Source organism: Macrosteles quadrilineatus, unplaced genomic scaffold (genome assembly GCF_028750875.1).
Source record: "Macrosteles quadrilineatus isolate MER2022 unplaced genomic scaffold, UCM_ALF_1.0 Scaffold_1__1_contigs__length_201487025, whole genome shotgun sequence".
In the NCBI taxonomy this organism is placed as follows: domain Eukaryota; kingdom Metazoa; phylum Arthropoda; class Insecta; order Hemiptera; family Cicadellidae; genus Macrosteles; species Macrosteles quadrilineatus.
The window spans coordinates 112,172,393-112,194,429 of record NW_026542594.1 but is presented as its reverse complement, the minus strand read 5'-3'; the positions used below and the strand labels follow the sequence as shown (position 1 = coordinate 112,194,429).

Sequence of the window (22,037 nt, the reverse complement as noted above, 5' to 3'; positions counted from 1 at the left end):
CAAGATTGGTTCAATATTTATGATTCTAGCTAATGTATTGTAATCTAAAAGTGCAAATGATTATTTGTGATTACCCATTGTAAAATCACCTGTCGTGTGTCGGAACAGAATATTATAATAATCTACAGTGTGTTTATTTTTATAATGTAAAATCAAATTTAGATGTAAGAGCTATAATATTTCTTGGTTTTTACTTGCAAAAGCGGCAAAAGTAAATAGCAACTGAAGTGTGTGAATAAGTAGCATACTCAGTTATCTGTAAAGTGGAGAAACACCTCACCCACGGCTTGCTTTAGGGTTTGGTGGAAAACATACTCAACAGATTTTAGCGTCATAATTAACAATAATTATTCTAAATATAAAGTTTACTGAACCGTACATTAATTTTACGTTTAATGGCAAAGCATTTCGCATGATGACACAGCTATTTACCATCTTGGGGATGAAAAAGGCAAATGGTTTGTAAGATTTATAACTCCCATTCCCTGATGTAAGACGATCTGTGGTTATAGCCAACATTGTTCAACGCAGTAAAATATGTTACTAGATGCATGGACGTTTATTTAATGATGATTTCACGCGCTCAAACATATACATTTTGTAGCAATCATGGACATTAATGATCAGAAAAAGTAAAACCGCATGAGTATCCAAATTTTATATCTGAAATTTAGTTTAATATGAACATTGTCCGATATTACATCTATAGAAACCAAAAGAAACTAAAGGATTGTATACTTTGAGAATCAACCTTAACCAACCATTTTATAGTATCACCAACCACCTTATAGTAAGAAAACTTATAGTATTACTTTTGCACCACCCAACTTACAGTATAGTGTATATTTGGTTGCGTGTTTAAATATAGACAAATAATTTAAAAATAATAAGTAACAAGAAATAAACGTTTGGCGTAACCCCATAATCCCCATCATCGAACAAACAAAATCACTAAGTAAATCCTTCATGCAGGGTTAAAGCAATTCGTTTCAACTGAAAAAATATATTTTCTTAGTTAGATTTTGGTGACATTAAAATTGATTTTCTCCGAATACGCTCAATTTAACTGGCAGAAATTGTACAGCATGTATTTAAACCATGTCAAATCATTCCAATCATAAATTATGCACTGCATTATGACGTTTGTTTCATGCTCCCAGTCACCATAGCAACGGTCAACAGTGATTCCTGTACACACCCAAGCGTCTGTGTTTAACTACTACTATAGGTAAACATTCTGTAGGAGCGTTAACGCCAACCACGCGGCCTTTGACCTGTTACCGTGGCAACAGCAATACGCACTTTTCCCGACCTCAGAATTATCTTTTAATTCACGGACAACAGTAGCAAATACAACAACACCAGCTACTTAAATACATTGTGTCAACTACGCTACTAGGTCAAACGAAGTATCATCACCGTGGCAACGGTTGAAGGTGCATATCACCACAGTCAATATACCTACCTTTGTCTGTGATATCACACAAACACATACATAAAACAGGAACAATCTCTTCAAATATATATTTTTTGCTATGGAACCTTTCCTTTTCATTTCCTTGGCAAAAGAAAAACATCGTAGCAACAGGTGAAATGGTACTATCATTTTGTTTATTAATGGATTACGACCATAATACTGCTTTTTCATTCTAATGAAGTGGGTGTATTTCTTCAACTTTTAAAGATCAGTATTATATTGTTTTTAAAGTTGTATCACCATGGAAAAATTACTTTTATGTTCCATGATGCAATTTGGCACTTACAGGAAAGCTGTGATCATGCAGCAATAAGACTTACCGTATACAATTAATAATTAACTCATCATTACTTGAAGCACATTATGTAATATGTAATTAATAATGTGACATGGATCCAATTCACTATTTTTGGGAATTAAACAAATCTTTAGTAAATCTTACTAATTTGGAACTAAATAAAAAGAAAAAAAAAACAATTTTGTTTATACTGTTTTCATAATTCAGGAAGTGTTATGTACCCGTTTGAATTTCTAATTATTTGATTAGTCATTCAGTGCGTAGTAAATCAGAAACATTGTCAAGTATTGATATTGATCCACACGATATATTTTAAACATGAACTAGCATTATATCCAGACACTAGAAAAATGTACTTTAACGGGTAAAAGACTATTATAAATTTGGACTACTATAGTAGTAGATATTAAATTCGTTGATAATTCATTATATTTTCTCAAGAGTTATGAATATGAAAAGTAACCATGTATGTTTGAATTAATGAAAATGTATCAACTTACTTTACAGCAAGGTCTGTGCAGGTGACTTGAGAATACAAGTTTGAAAATGTGTTGTTTACTTATTTAGTTCCAAAAATTTTGCCAAGGATAAGCAAGTTTGTTTAGGTTGGAAGCTACACGTGCGCCCATTTGAAATCATACAGGGTAAAATAAGTGTAATATACAAATTAAATAGACGAATAATATTTTTTTCAAATTTAAAATAAGAAAATACACTTTTCTAAGTTCAAGAAAAGCCCTTGGAAAGATATTGTATCGTAATGTATTTCTCACTCAGAATGTGCTTGCATGACATACAATATTTATAATTCAAAGTGATACCTTTAAATTTTTAACTGCTAGCCTACTATAAATATGATGGTTAATAAAGTTTGTATATAAATACCGAGCTAAACGAAATATATGTTTATATATAACTTGTCCATCAGCATTATACGTGTTATTAAATTTACAGATTCGCTTATTGGGTCTGATTATGATTGTAGTGTCAAACCGAAATCGATACGGTAACCACTTACCATCTTTTATGTATATTTACCGTCTTGTGAGTGACAGTATAAGCGTAAATATATGTTTTAAGTGTTATTAGACGTTTCTTTTATTTACTTTCCGTGAATTGTTATATAAACCTCTTTAGGCTTTACGAATATTTCAGGCTTAAGTAGGTTGTATTTTCTTATTCAACGACTACAACTACTTGAGCAAAATCAGTACATACCATCACTGAAAGCATTTCAAAAAAGTATATTTAGCTGTTAAATTGACCTTATATGCAAGATAGATTAGAAAATAAAAATAGAAAATAGAAAATACCAATAGGAAATAGTGGGTAATAAGACTAGTGGGACTAGTGGACTAGTGAATAGTGGGAGTTGGACTATATTATATCTCCAAATTTGTGACATACTCAAGGCTTAAAATATTAAATTAAAACAATATTTAGACATAGGTTCCCAGTCGAAACACTCTTGACACGAAGTTTTACAGTAACACATTAAATCACTATTACTAGGTAGTAAACAACGTATCTAATGAAGAGTCATTGTCTCCACCAGAACCATAGTTACGTGCCAGACACAGCTGTCTCAACAAATAGATTGAGTCACTAGCCTGCCGTAGGGGCCGAGCATTTTAATAGGTCTAGATTATCATTAAAACAGCCACATCAACCAGCTGGACATAGCTGTCTGTGCAATGAGAAGAAGAAGTGGACAAAACGTCTAATGGAGATCCGTTGTCACAGTAACAGACTCGGGGGTCGGCCAAACGTTGCCGTCATAACAAGGGAATTAGTTGTTGACTAGGGATGTTGGGATGAAGGACGCTGGCTAATGGATGTTGGCGATTGTTGTGCGACTTGTAGGCTTGAATTTTCGGCCACAAAACTACTAATGTTAGATAATTGTGTTTATTATGTGTAGGCTATATTTTTATTCAGTAGTCTAACTTGTTTTGATTAATTACTTATATAACTTATTTTATTTATAAAATATAACTTATAAAAAAAAACACAATGATTTGTCATTCATCTTATACTTAACTAAGATTGTTATAGTAAAGAACGCATCAGAAGATCTTTAAAAAAAAGCGGTCGATCAAAATTGACTAACAGTTATTCCGATTCATTAACCATTCAACAAAATATAATCCATCGTTGTATTTATTCGAGTTTTGTATTGAACTAGGCCTGCCAATTTGAATATGAACTAAAACATGTTCACTTTCGGGCCATATAGTTTATGTTCTAATATTCGTGAGTTTGCTGAAAACTATTTTCCTAAAATAAGTTCAAATTTCACACGAATAATATTTACGAGTTAAAAATGATTACATTTAACATTTTGGGACATGTGGTTTTTGTATGATTTAGTTTGATTGTAAAAATACACGAACGATAAACATTTTGTTATCAACTTTAAAATTTGGCATTTCCGTGACAGTTTGCAGATAGAAATCTGGCTGTTAGTTAAGAAAACAAACTTATATTGTATTGAATCAATTATACCAACGTATGCTATGCTAAAATAAATTGTAAATAAAATTTATAAAACAAACAAATCTAAAATAAAAAAAAAACCGGCTTTAACATTTCTTTTTTATCAAAATTATTTTCTTTCAACAGAAGAATCGTGAAAATCCGTCAAGTGGTTGATTGAGATTCTGCGAACAAAACCACCCTTCACGTTTGAATATATATTTGATACCATTTCCCAAACATAGATAGCTTAATAAATTGTAATATAAAATAAATATCCCGGTTTAATGATTCCATAACAATTAAACTGTACTATGCAACTGTATAATTCAAGTGTACTGTTTCAAGAATAATAGCGGGTTAAGCTTGTTTTATTAAAATGTATTTAATTTGTTTGTTTTTTAATAGTTGCTTAGCGTGTGGTTATAGTTAAAAGCGTTTTTAATTAATATAGGCTATGCTATGCCCTCAAATACAAATGCCGGTAAGTATGTGCCCTAACATGCATTAAGCATAACCCTCACACAAAAAAAAACTTTATGTCAGAGTTAAGCGCTTTCGTAAAACTATTTTATTCATATAAGCTCAGCTTGCAGTTTCTACTTTTCAATATACAAATTGATCATTCAAAGTTGTGAATCCTGATATTCATATCATCATATTCATATGATGTTTAGTTCATATTTATGTTTTATGGATGTTTTATGTTTTTTGATGTTTAGTTTGATAGAGATCTACATTCATGAAAGTAACGCGTGTTATACAGGGTGTCTATCAAAGAACTCCGGGATTTTAAAAATTAATATCTTAATAACTGTAGAAGATAACAAAATGTAGTTAATTTCTCTGAAACGAGTAGCTCATCAAGTTTTACTCATACCGATTGGGAATGTTTTCATCTACAGTTTGCAGCGCTACGGAGCGTTGACCTTGAAACAACGTAGTGTGGCTGTCAGTGCTGTCTGGATTGCCGTGCTATGGCGACGCCGCAACAAAATGCTCAGTGCATTATTTGGCTAATAGAAACTAAATCTGTTGTTACGGTACAAAGAAACTTTCGGCGTTTAGTTTACTTCCAACAAGATGGGGCACCGCCACATTTCAGTTTGCGTGTGCGTGAGGCACTTGACGTTCGACTCGGCAACAGATGGATTGGAAGTGAAGGATCGATTCCATGGCCTCCAAGGAGCCCTGACATGACTCCGTTGGACTTTTTCTTCTGGGGGCACATCAAGAATCTTGTGTATGCTGAGAAAATTCATGATGTTGACCATCTCAGGCAACTAATAATCAATTGTGTGGCAACTGTCCCCCCAGACATGCTGGCCAGGACATGGGAAGAGGTGGAATACCGTTACGATGTGTGCCGTGCCACTAAAGGCGCTCATATTGAACTTTATTAAATTGTTAAAAAAACTTGAAAATGTAACCTTTCCAATCATGTATTAAACATAAGTTTTTTTATGTATATAAGTTTTTTACTTCAGTGAAATATTTTGCCTCAAAACCCCAGAGTTCTTTTGTATAAAGAAATATAAATTAACGTTTATAATTATTTTGTACCAGTAGGCCTAATATTTGTGTGAATTGTACTACAGGACATTGATTCATAAATAAGTTGAAACAGTTTTGTTTTACTTATAGTATTTAATGGGAAACGCAGAAATGTGTAAATAAACCATAACATTACGTCATAATAAAATATAAAAATTCAATATTGAATATTACGGCAATGTTACAATATCTGTCCGTAATTATCTAAAAAAAAATCTGAATTAAAAGAAAATAAATTTTTTTACGCTAAAAGAATTATTTTGTTATGCTCGGCTAAATTTTCCAGCCTGCATTGAATTTCTGTAAAATACAACGAAACTAGTTTACAAACATGAAGTAAGGAGTTCTGACAGGGGCACTTTACCACGACCGCCTTGAGGCTTTTTGTTCCAACGTGGATTAAATTACGTTCAACGAGCGCATTGTATACCTTGAATACAAAAGCTAAAAAAATTCATCGACATGGTAGTAACAATTTCACTCTTTAACCTAGATTAATTACAATGTGAAACTTGTTCGAAGTTAGCCTTTACGTTCACGCATAAAAAAATGATGAATGTAAACTGTCAAAAATGTGTATCCCTTTAATGTTAAAACGTAATCTATCCGTGGTTTACAAGGCCACTAGTGCTCTCGCGGACGTTGTACAATGTACGTACCAAATAATATTAACTATTTGACCGATTGCATTTTAATATTAGTCTTTCATTAAAGGCATAAGAGTAAGAACAGTCAAATAAACTGTATCAGCCAACTGTCACATACTTTCTCCCATTAGCTTGGGAACAACCCTTATCACAGGTAGATGGGAGTAAAGAAAATCATAAAAGTTGTTATAGCTTATAAAATGCAATGTTCACAGCAATTTGTGTTCGCGAACCAGCAAGATCAGCCATAGGGCATTATGGAGGTATTATGCTCGTGATTAAGTTATTATGGGAGGTTTTATGGGGTGAAAATTGAGTTTTCTCATTTTTTTACGCTCAAACCCTAAGATTTTCCAACTTATCTTTAAACCATATTACGAGGGGAAAAATATTTTGCATATTAATGTGCTTTGTTGTGATTGTTTACAGATTAAAATAAAACAATTCAAATTTAACAATAAATTCACATTAACAATTCAAATTCCCTTTAATTCCTATGGAGAACATTGTAAGCTTTTGTAGTTTGCTTGTTTATGTATATATATATTTTGATCAAACTTGGCATATTAATTTTTTATACTAAGCTATAAACATTTTAACAACAACAAGCTTTATTACCCTCTATGTAGCAGCAAACCTAGGTACTTGTTAAACCTAATCTCATTTAAATAGATTTTAATGAAAATCCAATTTAGGTAAATGGAAATTCGCTTGACTGCAGGTTTGCTGCAGCGGGGGTATTTACTGTACATACCACAGTTCTTGTACATTGGATATGCCTTTGGATAGAATGCTATCATTTCTTACCTGCTTGATGTAATTAATTTGTAAACAAATACATTAAAGTATGTTGTATACGTTCAAAACTTAAAAGGACTATGGTTGGGTTTTTAGACTATAAATAAATGTGTCTTTATTTAGAATAGTATGAATATGACATTATATTAATGTATAGGAACAGTAGGGTAAGAAGGGTTTTGTTTAGTAAATGAGGGTTGGATATGGGTTTTCTGTAATGTTTATAGTAAATCCAATCGTGTTAGGCTTTAGAGTCTAACAAGTTTGTGGCTTGTTTCACAACAAAGTTGTCAAGTCGCCGGCAAATCTAATAGCGAGCAACTACAATCGATGTTAAGTTACTTTCAATAGCATTTACAATAAAAAAAAGTGTATGCTATTATTTTGTCATAATGCGTCACATTTGTCTGTAAGAAAGGATAAGGAAATAAAACAAATTTGTTTTTGAATATTGGCGCATTACGACAGGTGATGTTATGAAAGACACTAAATTAGTGGTAGTAACATAATGATAGTATTAACAATGTTAATATTATATTATACAATTAGCTCAATATGAAATAATTTAATGTAAGATTTTAATATTCGGAAGATTAAATAAGGTTTCTATTTGAAATCTAGTATTTGGGACATATGCTGTCATAATGTGTTATAATTGTAGCTTCTGTAAAAGTAAAATTACACCATTATATGGTATTATTATTTTTAATTACGATGTGAACGCAACCTAGGTGTGCGCAACCTAGGTGCTAGTTAGCTTTGGTTTAACCCAAATATGAGTGATTTGAATTTTTAGACCACGATGCAATAAAATCTATAAATTTAACGAACCGGTACAAATGAAAAAAACAATAGTTTTAGTTAGTTAGTTAGTTTTAGTTTTAGTTTTTTGGATACGTATAAATTAATGAATACTCTTACTTTAACTTTAATGAGGATTGCACCTAATCGTAGATTAGTATACAGATTGAAATACAGTATAAAGGAGGTAATTTAACCACATGATGGTCATATTACATCGTAAACGTCATTTGCGGTTTTGACGGCCAGTGATTTAGCCGATGTTACGCGGGGGTTTGTGGGACAAATGAGGACATTGTACGCAGGCTGCACGATATTTCATACTAAATACGTCCTCTTGATTTATTTGTATAAATAACGAGGTAACATAATTATGTATACATACATAATACATACATATATATATACATGTATACATACATAAAGAGATAAAAGGCTGGGACACCAAATTTCCCTGTTTAGAAATATTCACCCATGTATATATATATATATATATTTTTTTTTAGGTGTTAGGAGAATGGACAAATAATGTTTCTTTCAATTGAAAATATGATGGTTGGTAAACATATTGGGTTTCCATGATTGCGTTGTACATCGACTTAGTAAAGTATTGGACTTAATATGTATGCTAGTAGCATATGAAAAATCTAATTTAAGGATGAATTACACTATTAAATATTTGTTGTACTAGGTGATTGTCAGTAAGCTTGAACCAAGCAACTTTCGTGTGACTAGTCTAGGTGTATTACCATCTAGTCACCAAAAGTGTACTTGGTTCTACTTGAAGACAGTCGCGTGAACATCATGTGATTGGAAATGTGCTGATTGGTAGTACAACAGTTAGGAAAATTATATACATTTATAATGAACGTCAATGAAAAGACAATGTAGAAGCTAATTGACGTCAAGCTGCTGAACAATGATTGGAAGAACTTTTTTGACATCATTATATATCGTAATTACAGAACATATCAAGTAATAACTGACTATTGATAAAACTTAAGTATCCAAACGTTTATTTTTATCGATTACGACCGGTTCTTGCTGTACAATAATTCAACAGGAGTCAAATGTTGGTGTAATCATGTAAAAACCATCCCAATGTGTATCATTGCATCGTTTTTATGCTTTTGTTTTATGAATTTGGTAGGATATAATTCAACAGGTTTCATGGTTTTAGTAATGATTTGGCGATGTGATTGTCACAGAATTCATGTCCAATATTCTTACTATTCACGACTGTTATTATTTTTTAGCTCCTATTTTATTTGCCAAACTCTGTTTATTTATTTTTTAGTGTTAATAGTGGAAATTTATTTATTGTGAAATTTAGTTTAACTTGGATATCATAGAACCATAATCAACAAAAGAAGTGCAACGACAATCGATACTACTGATATAGTATTCTTTGCCATTAAAGGTTGAGCGATGTGACTAAATCAGCATAAGATCTTTCACAATATTACTTCATCGAATATTCAGTGAGACGCTTCAACTGAACATATTTGCTCTTCTCAGCCCCAAACCTCACTATGACTAAAACAATACTAACAACATCTATGTAATAATATATTTTCTTAATAAATATTTTCATAACATTTTTAAAACTAAACAAATTTTACCACCATTAAAAGTTATAAATAGAGCTAAAGTTCACAAAACTAAACGCCAAAATTGAGATGGATATTTATTGACAGTTTCCTAAAATAGATTCATAATTATTTTAGAAGAAGAGTATTGTATTTAATGTGTGTTTCAATAACTATGACAGGAGAGTACAAATTAAAGGACTTAGAATCGTGACCTTTTAATCAACACGTCAGTATTTTCACTAGAGTAATAGCAATTACAATGTCAAAAATAACTACGGAATTCATTCATTGCAGCAAAATTGCTTATTACGCTGGAGATTTCTTATAAAATTGAGTTTTTGTTCAAAGAGTTGAAAATTATATTCGTTTACTCTCAGTATGATATAATACATAACCTAAAAAATTTTTAGAGTTTTGAAAATAAATGTTTAATTGGTAATTCATAAAAAGCCTAATTAAATTAAAATATTTATTAAAAGACTTTGATGTAGAACTCAAACATAGAGAAACAGCTAATATTATAGTTAATACTTACTTACGAACAATATACAGACGAGGACAATTTACAGAGTTAGATGCAAGCTTTGAAGTAAATAGTGATAAACCAGTATACGGTTAGTAGATTGTAATTATGTATAATGGGCAATGTAAGCCGTCCTAATAACTTGGTGTAATAGTCTAACTTGTCATGGTTAGTCACTTCCAACAAATATAGACCAATAATGATGCTGTAATGCAGATAGACTATAGATGCTATGCTATAGACCAATAATCCAGTCCTACCACACATTACACGCTAACGTAAAAAAATATACTCAATAAGAAATCAAATGAAATCCTCATGAAACTACTTGGTTGTTGTTTTCAAATATGTTATTAAGTAGTTTTGTCAAGAATTTTAATACCAGGCTGAAGAGGAAGCTTGTCACCAACAATTGGGATAGAATACCTTGCTAATACCAAATGACATCTACAATAACCAGCAATATACAGTAAAGACTGGTCTAGGATATATTGGTTATAGGATGCACACATTTCTTTATGTGTGTCTGTGTGTTTCATGTTTAATTGATTTCGGAAAAAAATTGTTTAGTTATTTCATTTTATGTTCCCTCTGGTATTGAGGAAGAAAAAGTTATATTAATGTGAAACTTTGTAAGGCTGTATAATAAGCCCTTTAGTAAAAAATAATAAATCACAATTAACGTATTATGAAGTTAATATAACACTCTAGAGATTTTACCAATGTCATAAAAAAGTGAGTATATTTAGGCTGGTGTCGTATTTTATTCAGACCATAAATTGTTAAAACTTACCTTAGTTTAGCCTTTTAGAGTCAAAGACTAACAATAAAACAGCATTGTTCTAACTAAAACACTTGAAGACATTTTTGCAGTTTCCGCTTCAGTTGTTTTGGAAATACATTATTTATTTTGATGCTATGGCAATCCATATGGCTTAAAACTTTAGGTGATATACCTATGCAATTTATAAATAACTCCTAGATATAAATAGTCCTAGACATAAATAGTAATTTAGCCAATGTATAAACGTAAAAGTGTGTGTGTGTGCGTGCGTGAGTGTATTGAGAATTTAGATTTGGATTTGTTTTGAGTAGGCCTTGAAGAATGTTTTTTTTATAAGTGCTATGATTGTAAAACAAAATGCAGATCACTAATACGTTTTTTTTTACTATTTTCGAGATTTACCTTAATTACGCTGTTCTATTTTGAACATTATTTTTTGGAAATTATTAAACGATCTAATAATTACTAACTCTAAGCTAGGTCTTAAATATTATATTTGATATAAACAGTATAAACCAAAACATTACAAATTTACAGTTAAAAGATCATATGGTAAATTAGCATAAACAATTTTTAATGAAGTAACGCAAAATAGTTTAATTTACAGTTACAGAGGTAAAAATACGACCACTAATCCTAACAAGTTCTTACAACGAGAGGTAAAATCTTAATTACAGTTGTTGTAATAAAGTTCAAATACATAAGCTGACGTTAAAATCCAAATGTTTACTTTACTCCCTCCCTACAAAGCCTATAAGAGGCTTTTATTTGAGATTCTGCATTGATGTGGTTTGTTAAAACACTTTAGTAAACAATGGGGTCAGGTTTGTCAAGTATTTATTGTACAAACACCACTATAGAGATAATTGTATTCTAAACTGATGCAAGTAAAAAGATCCGTTACTAACATTTTAACCATATTGCTGCGTCACACCTGTTACCTTTATTTACTTGATAAAACCACTGTATGATGTTTTTGGTCTGATTTTTATGAATTTGTGCTATTATAATAAAAAATAAAAGACATATTCAAGAGATTTTGAAACTTTAGCAAGTATTCTGTAATTATTTAAATAAATTTATTAAACTTATTTGTAGTATGTTAAATGTTTGTTCATTCAATAAGATTTCAACCAATTACACCGTCCAACATCAAGCTCAAGAATCAAGTATTTGCTTAAACAAGTGCGACGTTTTAACAATTATTTAATTACGTACCACTCAGTGTTAGTGATAAATATAGTTGTAGAACTATGCCACAGAAGTTTTGTTAGATTCTAAACACAATAAGTAAAACTACAAAAAATGACACGTTTCATGTAAAATATGTCAACCTAAATTAACGAACCCCGATCACGTAATTTTGTTTGGACATAGATCTAATTAAACGTGTTACTTAAATCAAACGTAAGCTTGTAAGCAAGTAGAAATACGTTTATTTATTATTTATCTTTATACAACTTTGTCGAGGCTGTTGTATGAAAGTCTTCTGTACGATTCTTCCAATGTAATATTTAAAGTCAGAAACATAACGGAGACAAGACAGGTGCGTCACTCTCGCAGATATTGTGATATTACAGTATTCACTCGTCACTCGTCGCACCTCCTGGCTTGTATTTGTTTCATATGTGACGTAGATATAACTCTTACTTTTGTGATACACTGTGAAATGGAAAACTTGTATTAGAACTTGGCTTTAGTTCTATATTTGTTCGGTTAAAAATCTGTCTGAGACCTTTTACATGTATGTGTGACTTTAATATATACCATTAATAACCAGTCGCACAAATTTTAAAAGTAAAAAAAAAATATATGATATAATTACTATCTTATAAAAAAAGGTTCATTAAAAAGGAATTATTTAAATCTTTGTCTGGTAAAGATAAAGTTAGGCACGGTTTGTACTTAGGTTAGGTTTTAGATTTCATGGTCACTAAAGTATCTAAGATTATCTTATTTAATGTTTTAGTGATATATGTATACGAATATTGTGAAATATGTACACGATTTTATGAAATACGTATTATAACACTTTTTAATGTTTCTATACTGTTACATATACAAGACAATAAATATATATACATATAAATACATTGCTATAAAGGCACCATTTTCTGTATTAAATTAAAAGATAGATAGCTAGTATCAGATTGGGTATAGCTTACTCTTGTGCAGGGATCAGAAAAGTGTCTACTACCATTGTCAAAACGAACAAAAAAGGAAAAACTTACCTTGATGAACAACAGACGAACTGAATATAAAAAGAAACTTACCACGTGGTAGGTAAAAGGTTATTTAGAAAACATTTCAAGTTGAGTAAACGAATTGTGAGCGCTTACCACGTAAAATATAAAAAATCTAGTTAAATTAGTTTAGCTAATACTGTTTTGCGGTAGAAGCTTTCTCTGGATATAATAATCTTAAACAACTTTGAAGGGAAATTAATTGCAACTTTGGTAAGTGATCCCGATGATATTAACTTCATTAGAAAGTTTAAGTTTAAAATACAAATTTTCACTGGAGCATAAATTTCATCAATTTCCACGTAATGAATTATGTATTTTTTTTTCGCTATGTAGATTTTGAAAATTTAAAATATGTAGTTTATATTTTGGACAAACGTATAAGATAACAAATACGTGATTTAGTTTAAAAACCAGTCTAATCTATGAATGAAAACGGGGCTTGTGAGAAGGGGATATGTACTCTAAAATATTGTTTACTCATAATCCAAAATTATAAAATATATTTTACTATTCCACTCATGCTATACTAATATTATATTATTCTATCCTAAAAGTGGGTGTTTGTTTGTTTAGGGCGCAATGATGCAACAACTGTTTGGATTGGGCTGATGGCCCATATTTCCCTTTACTATATAGGCATATTCCCAACTCAGAAGTATTTTTGGGCTCCACACTAGTGGTTCCAGAATTTTCTATATATATATAGATAATCTATCTATCTATATATTAATAGGCAAGCATGTTTCTTTAAAACCTTTTTTCTCAGCTCGTGTGTATCGTAGGGAAAATCTACGCATACCGTTAGAAAGCTATTTTCCTGTAGGTGTGCAGAATCCCTTTATAAATTAAAATAGGCTCAAAAATAAGCACAAAAAATGAATTTGAAATTTTAAAAAATTAACATGGGTTTTATGGGTTGCTATGGTGATGACAAAATAACAACACAATATAAACAGAAAATCAAAACAAATGGAAGACATTCCAATCACATGTTTTATTTACAGTGTGGGATGAAAATAGAGAAGTTTGTACAATACATACTTTTGGTCGATTTTTCGACCACAGGGCGTGCTCTCGTACTTATTTAATACGCAAGCAGGATTTTTGTGACAATTACTCCTCCGAAACTGCTAAACCGATTGATATGTTTTTGGTGTCATTGGAAAGAGTGTAACGTGAAGTTGTACAGGAAACTTTCTTTTTAGGTAAATAATTAGAGAGTGAGGTCCTGGGGCCCTTTAAAGTTTCGTATTTCTCCATAAGATTAACATGTGAAACAAACATTGTTTTGAAACTCCAGCTGTTGTAGAAATGGAATATTACTAATTAATTGGTCTCCACGGAAGCATGAGAAAATTCACAATGTTTACATTTGCTTTGACATTTAAATGTAAACAACCAGAACTGTCAAATGCCTATTTCACAATTTCAGACAGCTGATACAAAAAAACAACTATGTGGTAGGTTTATTCAATCTTAAACTTTATGATAGATTATTATTTTATTTTCAACGATTATGAAACAGATTTTTCTCGTTGCGGAGCAAAAATTAAAAGTGAGAAGAAGAACATAGGTTAATTGTAAACAGTCAAAGTGTAAATTATCTATTTTGTATTAAAAATGTGTATAGTTTTGGTTGTTGGTTTGCGTTTAATGATATAAGTTATTAATTAATTAATTTTAATTTTAAGGATTTTAATTTTAATTTTTAATATTAAGGAGTATGCCTATGATAAATAACACCGTTTCAGCGTTCTGCCAATTTTTGCCTAACTCTGTTCTGTAGAGTTTAAAGTAGCCTACACCTTATTGCCTACAAATTGGCTAAATAACATAGGTACGGTAAATTATAAAAGCTGACAGCCTTTTTACGTTGACTTAAATTGTAAGCTTACCTTTTCCCGTCCATGTGCAGTTTGATGGTTAAAAATCAACCCTTTAAACTGGAATAGGACTGTTATGTAAATTGTTAGTATATCCGTTAGTTAATAATCTTTTAGTCGACTCTTTCAAATCATCGGAAATTATGACTGTTATTGGTTTTTAAACAAGTCATTTGTTTATAAATAACTCCTGTACTTCTTTGCAATTGCTCGATTTCGAGCAACATGTACACTAGTTATATTTAAGCATCAAAAGGTTACAAGGTTTAAAAACAGAGTTCCGTATTATTGATGTTTGCTTGAGTTGTTAAAACATAAATAGTTGAGGATACTAACTACACAGAAAAAAATAAGAAAACGGTTTAAGAAAGCAGTTTTAGGGGAACTTTTACTGTAGGCTATAGATTTCTGTTAGCAAAACCGTAACAGAACTAAAGGCATGAATCGCTAGACCAAGTTTAGGTTAAGATAAAATGGAAACACCCAAGCATCCAGTTGTGTCACTTGTTTAGGTAAACATTGTTGACGTTGTTAATTTCTCATGCTGTATGACATTTGCGGCTATACCTTAGCGGGAGAAGCTGCTGTTTCATGCTAGTGAAGTTGTATTGTATGTAGATGTTGTATATAGCAGGACCCAACGTTTCGTAAGATTATCTCATACTGCACGTTAGGAGTGGAACCTACGCGGTAGGCTTAGTTCTTCCATTATATAGTGACATGTGTTTTTGCATCGAAATAAAATAATGTAAATATATTTCAAGCAAATAAAAACTAAAAGAAAAAGGCTACAAAATAGGTTATAGACCCTTTTACGTAAATATTGCAAGATTATCACTATACCTGTTTAATGTTGTATGCATATGGTATAGAAGAACAATACATTTCCAAAAATAAATGAAGAATAGGCTTGCGATTAATTAGACGTGTTTTCGTTGGCTGTGCTACGGATAAGCTAACCTAGGCAATGTTTCTGTTATAATACATCCAATGTTTAAAACTCTATAGTTTTTCTGCATTTACATAAAGAACTAATACATCCAATAAGTATTGTAGTGTATTTAATAAATGGTATCCCAGACTTTAAAGGCCTGGGTGTTAAAAAAAACCACGGAAATAGACCAAGGATATGCTATGCCAAATACGAGAGAAAACGTGCACCAGCCTTGTACAAAATCAATTATTACTTTTAGACATCTTTTTGAGCTAAACAGTTTTCCAGATTGTTGTTGTTGGTAAATTTATTAAATGTAACAATATGCAGTATAGTAAATGCAAGCCCAAGCGTTGCATTGTCAACTATGCCCAACGACATATCATTGTTAATAATTTAGAATATAATAAAAATAAACGTTTTGTAACGTTATACGGTTATATAAATTATTAATTTTGATTTACGTGAGAATATTAATACTGTAATATATATGATTAGTACTACTTGCATTAATATAAGTAAGTTAGCGCTTGTTTAAGCTCGGTATTATTGTAAACACTTGTAAATTAAACAAAACTAGAGCAATATCTCGTAAAGAATATTTTATTTAACCATCCATAACTTATAATTATTGTAGTAGTCAAAGTATTTTACAGCATTTAAAATACTGTATTAGCTTACTTTGATGTTCAAAACCAAAAATATATAAATATACGTATTTTATTTAACCTTTGTGCAGGTGCTTTTATGTAAGAATTTATACTCTCTTTCTATCTCCTCTTTGTATTGGGGGTTTTGTTGAGATTGAAGAGAAGATTTCAGGGAAATAAGGGGAGTAAAGTGCTTTTACTTATACAATTTTATGTTCTAAGGCAAATCGGTCACAAAGCTTTCTAAGCTTGTTCCAAATGATGTTTATATCTACTTTAGTTATTAAAGTAGGATCTTGGGAAACATAAGACACTATTATCATACACCTAGGCAATACAAAGTGTTCGTCTTAAAATTCAAGCGAAGTAACAAAAAAAATCGAATCTGTATTATGTAAGTACAATTTATTTTTTTTCATTTTATCTTATTTAAATTATTGGCCATAAATCTATTCAAATAATTAAGGGTAAACTTGATTTTTTAGTTTCATGTGATACTTGTGTAGCATAAGGCTATTTAATTGTTTATTTAATCTAACTACAAGACACTCTTCTTCTAGAATGCCTCATGAAATCATATTTATCTGATGAGTTATTTATATTTGTAGCCTTTACAATATGTATATCTGATGTAGTACCTGTATATGAAGACAGACGCTATAGCCAGCACCACGACAACGGAGCTGAGCACTATACTGAGGATGGCGTATCCTGGCATCGCTAGAACACAAACACAAGAATTACACACGTATTTGACATTTAAAAATACTCTTCACCTAATTCTATTTTTATGAGGTTGATAGTCTCTTTAGACCTTCCATTTACCCGTCTACATTGGCTTGATGCGTTTGCAAAGAACGTATCAAGCAAACCTAGGGGTGTGTCTATGGAATAAAATAATAAACAGTACTGACAATATTAGAGGGTCCACTGAGCCACTGATATATTGCGCTGCCAAGGGTCGGTTGCGCTGCCTACTGGTTCAGTTATTGAGTCATTAAACCTGGAACAATCTGTTATTTTGTAAAGGAAAATTATATATTTACATCAGTAACTTTAATAGTCAACTAAGCACTAGTTTTCAGCATATGTTTAAAATATTTGTATCTTTTTCCGATGAATGAATATTTGTAGTTATATATGTAAAAACACGAATTTCAAATACATTAAATATAGGTATTACATTGACTGTCAAAGGTTATTAGTTAAGAAAGTGTACACACCACATAATTGTATAAGAGTACTCACATTAGTAAGTTGAAACATCAGAGACTATATGAATCATAATTATAATAATAATTTACTTTGAAAAGGGGCCCCGTTTTAATAGTGCGTTGAATACGAATCGCCTACTCAGTAACAGCAGTGCGTAGGCCTACTAAGAAGTTATAGTTTTATTCTTTACTTTATAAAAATTCCGTAGGTAATGTAAGGTTTACATTCAATAACAAATTACCATGTGATTCAACGTAATCTAAACTCCAAAGTATGTTAGACTGCAAGTTAGTAAGTTTTACCTGGTAAAGACTCTTGTGGCTTAGTGAATAATGAAGGACCACTTAATCAAACGAATGTACTAAATGAAGCGCTGAAACTTCTCGAGCCCTTAAATGAGATAAACTGTATATTATGCGCAAAGTTCATGGCTCTCATAAATAATATGATACATCTTAGCAATTTAGGCGCAAGCCTCTAAAGTGTTGAAGATAAATCGTTAAACTACTGTCAAGTGAATCCCACCTCAATTTCACTATGTGTTATAATCAGTCTTTATTTTTGCCACTATGCAGTTTGTTGTTCGATCTAATTCATATACTCATATTTGTATGATGGCTGGCGTTACTACAATTTAAAACAGAAATTTTACTAAGGGTACATTTTGAATATTGAACCTGTGAATATATTATAATGACAAGCCTATTGGTCTAATTATGGATAAACACAGTATCATACAGTACTGTAACTTCATGAATGATTTGGTTAAGTATTGTATTATAATCTTTCCTTAAATATGGGACTCCCATCATCATGTTTGGACACAATTTCGTCATTATAATCATCTTTGAAATTTCCAGTTATACTTGTGGATAGAATCAAATTTCTTTTAACTTTAAATAAATTTAATAGCAATTTATGGTTAAAACAATATGTATTTAGAAACTTGTTAGGTGAACTTTCACATTCAAGACTAAGCTCCCACTTTGCAAAAACTCACGACTTAATAATTTATAGTTGTTAAGACTACAAAAGTTTAATTAAGAGATTCATGTACTCAATGAGCTTATATTTTAAATTGGTAAACTCTCCCCTGAGAGGCCTTCATTATTACAAGAGCTGTTTTGACCTTGGAATATGTTTATAAAAAAAGGTCCAATGGAGAAAATAGCTTCAAAGTCAAAATTCAGGGATTAGTAGTTTTAGTGGTCTTGAGATATAAACAATTTATTTTTAATAAAACTAAGGTAATCATTTAGAGTTCGTTGTTCATAGGACATGAAAAGCACAATTGCATGTGAACAATTATTTATAGCTTGTTAAAGGGTGATACTTAATAAAAAAAATACAAATGTCTGGATTTAGAATGTCCAAAAAAATAGTTACAACAATGAAGAGTCAAGAAAATCAAGGTTTTATTCTCTTTTAGGTTATAAGTCATTTGTTGTGTGATCTTGTTATACATTATGGATTTGAATAGTTGGTTTAGCATTTAAAAGGAAAAAAAACAGAGATTGCAAATATAAAAGTCCACATTGACCATGCCTTAAATGTCTGAAAATACAAAACGTTTATTGATTTGACAATAGTTACTTCATAAGACGTATCTCATGAATTAAGTTTGTAAAAATTACTGGGATTCATAAAAAAAAACTTTAAAATGTATACATGGCAACTAAATGAACATTATATAATGTTATGTATTAAAAAATATGTAGTTTTAATAAGAACACATGTGTTTAAAAATTATGTTCAACTTTTGGCGATACTTTCACAAAAACAAAGTTTGGCCATCTTCTTAAAGCTGTATACCGTGTAGCTTCGACACTTTTCAAGGAATGGTGCTTAGATTTTACGCTCTCTGCAACCTTGCCGCGGTACAAAGCTTTTTCAGTTTATGGTGCATTTGAGGATTCCTATAACCACAACTCCGAGACCTAGCTGACCCTTAGCCGTTGTACCTACGCACACCAAACCATCACATCTCGTTTTATGGCCCATACTAGTCTTCCAATAACCACAACTCTGGGACCTAGCTGACCCTTTACCGTTATACGAAAGAACACCAAACTATCATATATGGTTTATGGCCCATACAAATCTTCCAATGACCACAACTCCGGGACCTAGCTGACCCTTGATACCTAAGCACACTAAACCATCACATCTTGGTTTATAAATAATAAATAAATAAATAAAAATGCCTTTATTAACGAGCGTCTTTCAGTACAAGAACTGTGTTACAAAGTAACTCATTTCAGTATAACTAACTTAAAAATATACACAAATTGTTTTACAAAACAATGTGAAAAAACAAAATTATAAGCTATATACAATATTTTACATCTTCTTTACTTTTCTTTTGAAAGCCAGGACCCCCAGCTGTTTTTGTCCAAGTGGAGATCATTGTATATCTTTGGGCCAAAGTAAGAAAACCCTTTTCCATCCACTTCTAGTCTTACTTTTAGAATTTGGAGCAAGGCGTTTTGACGGGTCACACGTTGAGTCACTTCCCCACGTGCCACACGCCTCTCCACCAAGTACTTAGGCTCTTGCTGAACCAAGACCCCGTGGATGAGGCTACAAGTCTGCACCCTGCACACGGCACCCATTGACAGCAACCCCGCAGCATCCCGGAATGTGGATACGCGTTCACGCTTACGGATACAGTAAACGAAACGAATTGCGGAGTTCTCTCATATCCTCAATATGAGAGATAGGCCTAGTACAATTCGAAGAAAAGCTGAAGATATTGACATTTAAGGTAAATCCTTTTAGAACCGTTCGGGGAGAAATGTTTAAATTGTATCAATAATGAATTGAAGTTTATATAAAGCCATTGTATTTACACGAATATTATAACATTACTTTTTAAAGATAAGGACCCATTACCCATGTTATGGCAATCAACTTTTTAATAAAAGCATGAAAGTTTAATAAAGTTATCAAATATGAAGTAGCTTGGTTTGTATTAAGCAGAACAAACCTCCATTTATAGCCTGCTACTGTATTTTATTTTTAATCCTTACGTATTTACCAGTGCCTCTTGGCATATTTGATTCATAATAACTAGTATTTCCAATAAGTTTAAAGGCGAACTAGGTGATGCACCCTTAACTACAGGATGTTTTATAGGTAGGTGACGCTGTATATTCCTATAACCACAACTCCGAGACCTAGCTGACCCTTAGCCGTTGTACCTACGCACACCAAACCATCACATCTCGTTTTATGGCCCATACTAGTCTTCCAATAACCACAACTCTGGGACCTAGCTGATCCTTGACCGTTATACCTACGCACACTATATTCAACTTCAATATTCAACTTTGCAATATATTTGTGTCGTAATATATTATGATCAAACAATAAATGCAGGCCCAAATTGTTATAAAACTAGATATATTCACAACTTACTTTTGCACAGAGCACCGTCGAAGCCACATATAGGAGTGTCGGGGGGAGGCTGGGAGCGACCTCCGGCCCAGTGTATCTTGGCTCCAGGAACATACTCCAGGGAGTGGGTCACCCCAATGTAGTTGGCGACAATCTGAATATCAAAAATGCCAGATTTAGTAGAGGGAGTTTACAAAAACAGATAAGGTTGTATTCGTCTGTAAGTGCCATCCTTATGTTTGTAGTGGGTGGGCCAACTGATAGAGGGGGGCTTATATGGCATTACTAATTGATAGTCATGACAGTGTACACGACACACGGTTCGATTCCTGATTTTTAACTGATGTAGCAAATCACACATAAATGAGGACATGTTGTTAATCTTAGCTATAGAATCTTACGTTGATGTATTTAAAATCAGACACATACTTTCTCCCATTAGCTTGTCAACAACCCGTATTATGGGTAAGTGGAGTCATGGGAGTAATTGTAGTATTTAATTGGGAACGTTGCATTAACTTTCAAACAGTACGTTTTACAGCAATTGGGGTTACATGATTTATTTAGAGTTAAAAGGACTATAACATAACAAATTTTAGTCAAAATCAAGCAATCCGTTTTTTTACCTATTTTTCCGTTATCGTATTGATTTTTGTAAAAATATTACATAAGTCACGATCAATTTTAAGTAGTTATCATAAAAGGAATCGCACTGAATATGTTATAATTAATATTAGAGTAATAGTTAATGGTTACAGACGAAT

General features: G+C 31.6%; 1 protein-coding gene across 2 annotated transcripts in view; it reads right to left on the bottom strand.

Annotated features, from left to right (window-relative positions):
* LOC128983360 (atrial natriuretic peptide receptor 1-like) overlaps positions 1–22,037 on the bottom strand; it is a 282,494-nt gene that overhangs the window by 14,877 nt on the left and 245,580 nt on the right. For both annotated transcript variants that reach the window (XM_054402630.1, XM_054402622.1), the window contains exons 8-9: positions 21,295–21,427; positions 17,301–17,382 (exon numbers count right to left, since the gene is read on the bottom strand). In XM_054402630.1, coding sequence (XP_054258605.1) covers positions 17,301–17,382; positions 21,295–21,427 — 215 coding nt within the window. The remainder of the gene's footprint in view (positions 1–17,300; positions 17,383–21,294; positions 21,428–22,037) is intronic.